Source organism: Vigna unguiculata, chromosome 7, assembly GCF_037176805.1.
Source record: "Vigna unguiculata cultivar grain cowpea cultivar isolate G323 ecotype 2 chromosome 7, ASM3717680v1, whole genome shotgun sequence".
Classification (NCBI taxonomy): Eukaryota; Viridiplantae; Streptophyta; class Magnoliopsida; order Fabales; family Fabaceae; genus Vigna; species Vigna unguiculata.
The window spans coordinates 22,510,616-22,518,886 of NC_140798.1; the positions used below are offsets into that span (position 1 = coordinate 22,510,616).

General features: G+C 42.8%; 2 protein-coding genes across 2 annotated transcripts; both read left to right on the forward strand.

Annotated features, from left to right (window-relative positions):
* The first annotated feature begins 5,163 nt into the window (after positions 1-5,163).
* On the forward strand, positions 5,164-6,525 carry LOC114191222 (uncharacterized). Its single transcript, XM_028080398.2, has one exon. It carries the CDS (start codon positions 5,164-5,166, stop codon positions 6,523-6,525), a length of 1,362 nt encoding a protein of 453 aa, XP_027936199.2.
* Positions 6,526-6,602: 77 nt separating this feature from the next.
* Positions 6,603-6,956, forward strand: LOC146884682 (uncharacterized). Its single transcript, XM_085675971.1, has one exon. It carries the CDS (start codon positions 6,603-6,605, stop codon positions 6,954-6,956), a length of 354 nt encoding a protein of 117 aa, XP_085532097.1.
* The last annotated feature ends 1,315 nt before the right edge of the window (positions 6,957-8,271 follow it).

The window sequence follows — 8,271 nt, forward strand, 5'->3', positions numbered from 1 at the left end:
CATATGCAAACTTGATGTGGTTTTCCTAATGTTTTCTTTCCCCATTTCTTTCATTTGTGTATTCTTGTCTTTATATGTGTTTGTATATATTTTCTTTTTGGATTAATTGTGTGTGAATTACTTTGCTTATTTTGATATATATGGAATTGCTCTACTTGCCTGGGAAATTTTCTGGTTGTTTTGTAGGTGGGGGGTTTGGGTATGCATCATTCTCCCTTCACACACACATTGTGCATATCATGAGTGGGGCCTTATACCCGGGTCTGTGTAACTTATAATTAGAGGGGATTGTGTAGCAGTGCCATAGTGGATGAACTTCCCAAGTGGTCATTGTGAGAACCCCAACTAGAGTTTACTTGTTTCCTTGGTACTCTCACTCCTTGTTGTATACCAACTGTTGTGGGAAATATCATGAAGTGAGCCATAACTCTAGTGACCTTGATCCTTAAGTTTAGGGAACCATCCCGGTGAGCGCATGTACTTCACCCTAGACCTTAAGTGCCAAACCCTCTATTAAGCACAAAGGGAGATTGCTTGTTTTAATCATCATATGTTTGTGTGCTTAATGTACATGTGAATAAGTGCCTATTTAGGCGCAATTACGCATGGCCTTTTTATATCATACATCACATCTCATGAAAATAAGTGCCTCTTGAGGCATAAACATGCATTTCATTATGTCACTCTACATTCATGCATTTCATTATGTCACTCTACATATCATGCATGATGTTTCCAAATACTTGTATCACATTTCATCATCATATCATGGGAATAAATGCCTCTTGAGGCACATGCATTACATCTCATGTAGGTTTTTTCAATTAGTTGCATATTATGCATGGTACTCTTTAATCGCATCGACATACAAGTGAGTAAGTGCCTCTTGGGCACAAACTTGCGTTGCAATTATTGTTTTTAGTCATAGTGGCATGTACATAGTTTTTTTTAATCCATATCATGCATCTCACCTCATATGAATAAACAGACTCTGCAAAAGAGAGGAAGGAAATAAAAAATGTTGTTACATTTTGAGTCACTTGTTTTTCTCGCAAATCATCAAATTCACTTCTTGAAAAAAAAAGAATAATGGGGTGTCACGCTTTTCTGGGGTCAAATGTTTAATCAAGAATAACGACTTGACTTTTTCTTTTGAGACGTTCGTGTGCGCATGGTTTGAAACAGTCCATCCTTCGGCTTCCCTACAATGAAGGATTTGCCCTATCAACATTGGTATTACCCAAGTTGATAAACATAAACCCTTAGAGTTGGTAGATTTTCTAAGTTTATCCTTGTCTACACTTGTTGGGTGGTCCTTGAATCCATCGAGACAAAAAAAAATTCATTAAAAAAAAGGAAAATGAGAAAAGAAGAAAATAAAGTTTGCTAGACTGAAAACCAAAAAAGGCAGTTTTGGCAAAAAAAAAACATGCTTTGGTCAAATTAGTAGGTTGAATGAATAGATAATGTTTGATATCATATCTTTTGAAGCATTTGTATAATCTGTATAACATGAGATTTTCAAACTCATCCCTTTTTTTTTCATTACATTTTCGCCATAAAGCCTACATTTTGAATTTCATGGAGGATCAACATAAAAGGGGCACACTGGCCTGGATAGACTGCGAGCAAATCTCTTAGCATGAAAATAAAAATAAAAGTGTCTGCTAGACTGAAAACCTGAAAGGGTGGTTTAGGCAAAAAAAAAAAGAATAAAAGCAAGGGACAAACTTTAACATGAACCAATTTTTTTTTCTTGAGTTAAAATTTCTTGAAAGAGAAAATAATCATGTTTTGGAAATGATGTGTGGCCATGTTTCTTTATCATAAAACACAAAATGTGATCCTTTGTTACCCCTTTGAGACTTAAAAGAGCAAATATTTTTCTTTCAAATTACCTTGAACAAGGGTCATCTCACATTGATGGTTTTCACTTTTGTTTGACAGACGGTTCACCAATAAAAAACTCCATCAGAATCAAAAAATTTGAAAAAGGCAAAAAAATGATGATGATGATTTGGTTACATCAAGAAGAAACAAAAAAAAGAGAATCGATGTTTAGAGAAAAAAAAGAGAAATGGTGAACACATAAGGGGCAAATGAATTTATGATGCAACATTATTTAAAGATCATTGTTCCAAAATACCATCACATCTTTTTGAGTTTTTACTATCCACATTTGCTTTCATACCCATAGCCTTGACCATGATACAAGCATAATAAAGCCCACACAGATCCAAGACTGATTGTCGGTACCTTTCAAAAAGTTTAATTCATGAAAATCATATTGACGTGCTGAAAGGTTTGTCCAAAATTCAAAAAAAAGGGGAAAAATAAAAATTGAAAAATATGTTTTGAGATTTGCTTTCAGTGATTCAGACAGTTTTTCATTCACATGTGCCTAAAGCTGCTTAAAATAAGTCTGGTTAATCAATTAGATAAGGGGCATCCTCCTTCATTGTTTCATTCTCACCCTCTTCATGGATTTCATCTTCATTTCCTACAATATCCTCTACTCTCATACCAAACTTATCCAACAATTTCATACAATTGTCCAACCTTTTTCTCTAAAATCCAAACTATACAGTTGCTTCATTTCACCATTCATATGACTTGTCATTTATTCCAAGATAGGGCACTTTCACCCTAACCATCATGGTTACACTAGAGGTAACGTCTATAGTCCCTACCACATTTCAACCTCTTCATGCCTTACTATAACTAGGGCAGATCAAACACAATCTGTGTGTCAATCCAGGTCCTCAAATCAGAGAAATCTTTGAAGTCCTCTTAATTTGTCTAACCCTTTCATCAATAAATGGGGAAGTCAAACACATTTTGTACCTTGAAGCCAATCCATACTCTCAAGTTGGGCCAACTTTTGAAGTCCATATCATTTTCTTCATGTCATCAATAGTTGGGGCAAGCCCAAACATACTTGGTGCCCTGAGACTAAATCAAATTGGGTCAGCTCCCTAGTCGGTCCTTGTCATCTCACCCAACCCCTTCCAAGCCATCGGAAATTTCATACATGTTGTTTAGATAATGCTTCAAAAGAAATAAAATAAAAAGTTTTTCAATAAATTGATCAGACCAAAGAATTGATTTCAAAAGTGAAGAAAAAGTGAAAGAAAAATAATGTCTCATGAAGAAGGGAGTTCCCTATTATCTGACCGAAGGCAAGTGAAAGAAAAATAAACCAACTAGGGCAATCCTTTTCACCCAATCCTTCATTTCCGCTACCCCTTTTGAAACAACATCCCTCGTTCATTCAAATTCTTCTCCAAACACCAAAACTGGGTAGTTTCATGGGTTTCACATGAATATCTCACCCTCACATTCATTGATCAATATCCTTGTACCTTTTTTCTCATACACCATAACTGGGGCAATTTTTGGGATTCTTGTGTTTTTCAACCTCATATTCACATATTGCTTCTCCTTTGAAGGGTGTGTGGAGACAACGTGCCCGCACGACTATCTCAGTCTCCTTCAAACTCTTCCCAAACATTTCTAGCTTTCACTCACTTGTGAATTCAAACATGCGTGCACTAATATCATAAAAAAGAAAGTCAAAGATATACTCATTTCAGATGTTAGACCTCGATAAATGTGACATTCCTCACTTTCATGAAACATTGAAAATAAATATGAGTTTGATGATTGCAAATGAAACAGTTGGCTCATACTTGCATAGAATAATCAAAGGAAAAAACACAACCAACATTGTCTTCATCAGGCATTCATCTTTACATGCATATCTGGGTTTCGACACCCTCATCCTTGCATCAAGGTTTTGACATCTTGTTTCTCTTGCATATCGGGGTTACAACACCCTGATCCCTGCACTAAGGTTTTGACACCTTGTTTCTCTTGCATATCGGGGTTACGACACCCTAATCCCTACACCAAGGTTTTGACACCTTGTTTCTCCTACATATCGAGGTTACAACACCCTGATCCCTGCACTAAGGTTACAACACCCTAATCCCTGCACTAAGGTTTCAACATCCTGTCCCTCTTGTCTAAGTTAGGGTTCCTACGCTTTGCCAAGGTTCTACATCTTGTTTTTCTCCTTATTAAGTTGGGGTTTCAACATTCTGTCAAGGTTTCAACACAGTGTTTCTTCTCTTTAAGAACATGGCTACCAAAGTTTGAATACCTTGTCAACTCTCTCTTGCAATCATTACTCCATTTCAAAATACATCGAATTTCATTCTACATATTTCTATAACAATGAGTCTGATGATTAAAAAGAGAACAATTGACTTTAGCAAAAATTTTCAAAATGCAGAGCATAACAAGTTTTTCATCATGCATTCATGCATTTCATGATCTTGATCTCTACAATAATGTTTTGATCCCTTGTGCTTAAAAATAAGAAAACATGCTTTCTATCATGCATAACCATTTGCATAATATATCATCGTTCATGTATTGACACCAGATTCGAAAAGCACAAATATCTTGACATCATAACATGAGTGAGCATTTTCATGCATCATACATCTTCAACCATTGTTTCTTCTGAAGGAGATCTTTCACCAAGTGCGCAAGTACAACATGCGTCTCAACCCTGAGAAGTGTGTTTTCGGAGTGCCGACCGAAAAATTTCTAGGATTCATGTTGACCGCCCGAGGCATAGAGGCCAACCCGGACAAGTGCGCCGCTATTGCCGAAATGAGGAGCCCCAAGAATCTGAAGGAGATCCAGCGGTTGGTCGGGCGGCTAACCTCTCTTGCGCGTTTTCTGCCCAGGCTCACTGAAAAGATTAAGCTGATTTTAAAAATCATGAAGAAGCAAACCGCGGATAAGTGGGACGATCAGTGCGAAGCGATATTCCAGCAGATAAAAGAGATGATCAACAGTCCCTCGATTATGAGCCGACCGGTAGAGGAGTTGCCTCTGCAGTTATACCTATCGATCTCGGACGACACGATTAGCGCGGCTTTAATACAAGAAAATCCAGAGCAACGACCTGTATATTTCATTAGTCGGGTGTTGCAAAACGCAGAAACAAGGTATTAGTTAATTGAAAAGATAGCCTTAGCGCTATTGACAGCCGCGCGCCGATTGCGCCAGTACTTCTAGAGCCATCAGGTGATCGTCCGAACCGATCACCCCATAGCCAAAATACTCCGAAAGCCCGACCTGGCCGGAAGGATGATTGCCTGGTCGGTCGAATTATCTGAGTTCGGCCTCAAGTATGAACCAAGAGGATCTGTCAAAGGACAGCATTTGGCAGATTTCGCAGCCGAACTCAATAGACTGACCCATCCGTCGGGGCAAACGTGGGTTCTCTTCGTTGACGGGTCATCGGACAAACGCAATGCTGGAGCAGGAATCGTCATTGAAGGACCGGGCGGCTTCACGGTTGAGCACTCCCTACAGTTCAAGTTTAAAGCATCGAACAACCAAGCAGAGTATGAAGCGCTAATTGTTAGGCTAAGGCTAGCGAAGGACTTGGGCGCAATGAGATTAAAGTGCAACACAGATTCGAAGCTCGTGGTCGGGCAGGTGCAGGGGGAATATCAGGATAAGGATGACCTGTTGCTGCAGTACTATCACAAGGTGGTTGAGGCCATGAAGGAGTTTGAAGAAATTACCATCCACCATATCCCCCGAGCGGAAAATGCCAAAGCCGATAGGCTATCCAAACTAGCAGAAGGAAAAGAGAAGGGACAGCTGAAAACCGTCATAAGGCAAATCCTGATGAGACCCTCAGCAGGAGAATGCGCAGCAGCAGACCGGTCGGCAGATTGGATGTGGGAGGTGCGAGAACTCCTGAGAAGGTGTGACGCGGGAGAAGAAGTAAAACCGATGGAGAGACAACGAGCACTCCGATTTGTTGTCATTGGAGAAGATCTATATAAGAGGGGCTTCACAGCGCCGCTCCTCAATTGCCTATCGGGAGAAGAAGCCGAGTATGTCATGAACGAAGTCCACAATGGCATTTGCGGTATGCACACCGGTCGGAGAACGATGGAAGCAAGGATACTCCGGGCGGGTTATTATTGGCCGACCATGGAACAGGACTGCGAAGTCATGATATGCAAATGCGAAGGTTGTCAAGCCCATGGAAACGACATTAAGAGGGCTCCGACCGAGCTACATAGCCTGACAGCCCCTTGGCCGTTCGCACAGTGGGGTATGGACATCGTTGGGCCTTTCCCTGTCGGCCGAGCGCAAAAGAAGTTCATACTGGTCGCGGTGGACTATTTCACCAAATGGGTCGAAGTAGAGGCCCTGGCCAACATCACCGCTCGGCAGGTGCATTCGTTCGTTTGGCAAAACATTGTCTGCCGCTTCGGCCTTCCCCACACCATCATCACCGACAACGGCCGTCAGTTTATCGACAAGAAGCTAAAGGACTTTTATAAGCAAGTGGGGATACGCCACGTAACCAGCTCGATCGAGCATCCCCAGACCAATGGCCAGGCGGAGGCCATGAACAAGGTCATAGTGGCGGAGTTGAAGAAAAGGTTGGGGGAAGCCAAGGGAGCATGGGTGGATGAACTGCCGTAGGTCCTTTGGGCCTATCGGTGCACCCCGCACGAACGACAGGAGAATCACCCTTCAACTTAACGTACGGAACGGATGCTATGCTGCCAGTTGAAGTGGGGGAGCCAACTCTTCAGCGGGACATGCAAGATCTTGAGGTAAACTGTGGACGCTTGCGTGAAGAGTTGGACTGGACGACCGAGCGAAGAGAAAGAGCGGTCGTACGAGCTGAAGCGTGTAGGAGGATGGTGGCAAGGAGGTATAATGCGAAGGTCAAACCGAGGAGCTTTATCCGAGGAGACTTAGTGTGGAGGAAAACCAACGAAGCGCGCAAAAAGTCAGCACAAGGAAAGCTAGCACCGAATTGGGAAGGCCCCTTCCGCGTGACCGAAAGCCTGCAGAATGGAGCCTATCGGCTGGAATACTTGAGCGGCAGAGAAATACCGAACACATGAAACGCGTCGCACCTAAAAATGTACTACAGTTGACATTATAAATAAAATGAGCGTTTCGTGCAACTTCGTCTAACTGACTGACCGACAGGGCTCCCTACAGGACCCGAGCAAAGCCTGACCAGTCAAGGCGCGGACTTCCAAGAGGAAGTCCCGCTCGGTCAGCACCGATCCAAGCGATCTAATTAACCCAATGGGTATATAAGTGACACGAGCTGTCCGAAGCGATCGAGGTACTACGCATACGATCTAAACAATTAAAATTGAACGCGCAAACAAGGGTCAACCGTTCGGGTCAAATAAACAAGAAAACATCGCAAGAAACAAGCCGAAAATTGTGGGCCGATCGCCCGACTGAAAGTCGACATTAAGCGCAGCTGACCGATGAAAATAACATTGTTAGAAGTGAAATGGCCAATCGCCCGCGAGAAACAATAAAAGAAAATGGCCGACCGCCAGCGAGAAACAATAAAAGAAAATGGCTGATCGCCAATACCAACAACGAAAGAAAAGCAAACCAACAAGATAAGGAGAAAAAGGCGCTTAACATTTACATATAAGTGTTTATCAAAAAATGGCCTAATAATTGATCGAACGCGATCGACCGCGCGACCGATCGGACGCGATCGGTTATGTCAAAATATACAATCAAATTAAAAATTAATTGTCAGTAGGAGAATCATTCACCTCGTCCAGCCGATCGAAGACCCTCTCCAGTTTCCCATCGACCACTCCCAAGTGTACATCAAACCGGTTGGGGGAGCAGTGATAGTAGAAGACGGCTTGATCGACAGCATTCTGGAAGCCCGTCTCGTACTGAGCGAAAACTTGCTCATCGGCCACCCACAGCTCGACTTGATATTCCTTGGCCTTCTTTTGCCAATCTGCGGCCGATCCGGCAACGACCAGATGCTCCAGCGTCAAATCATCGAAGCGTCGTTGAAGCTTGCGAAGTTCCTCGGCCGCCTCCTTGGCCTTCGTCTGCTCTTCCTTCGCCCGATCATCGGCGGCCTTGAGTAGACCGGCGCACTTGGCGTGCTCAGCCTTTATGCCATTTAGCCGGTCGAACTGGGTCTTTAGGTTCGACGCGGAGGCCTTCACCTCTCGGAGCTCCGTCTTCACCGCTGCAAGCTCCTGCTCCAAGCTTTCCATCCTGCTGCGATCGGGGCATGGAAACTTGGTATAAATCGCAGCAAGCCGGAAAGTCAACTCCCTGGTTGTTCGAAGGGCCTCCTCTTCGGACACGTCCTTTAGCATGTCCTTCACACGAGGCCCCAAATGGAAGGAAACCTCCTCGTCGAGCCGAACGTCGCTGCCG

Excerpts from the sequence above, each read along its gene's own strand:
- LOC146884682 (XM_085675971.1), top strand. The coding sequence starts at position 6,603 with ATGCTGCCAGTTGAAGTGGGGGAGCCAACTCTTCAGCGGGACATGCAA.
- LOC114191222 (XM_028080398.2), top strand. The coding sequence starts at position 5,164 with ATGATTGCCTGGTCGGTCGAATTATCTGAGTTCGGCCTCAAGTATGAA.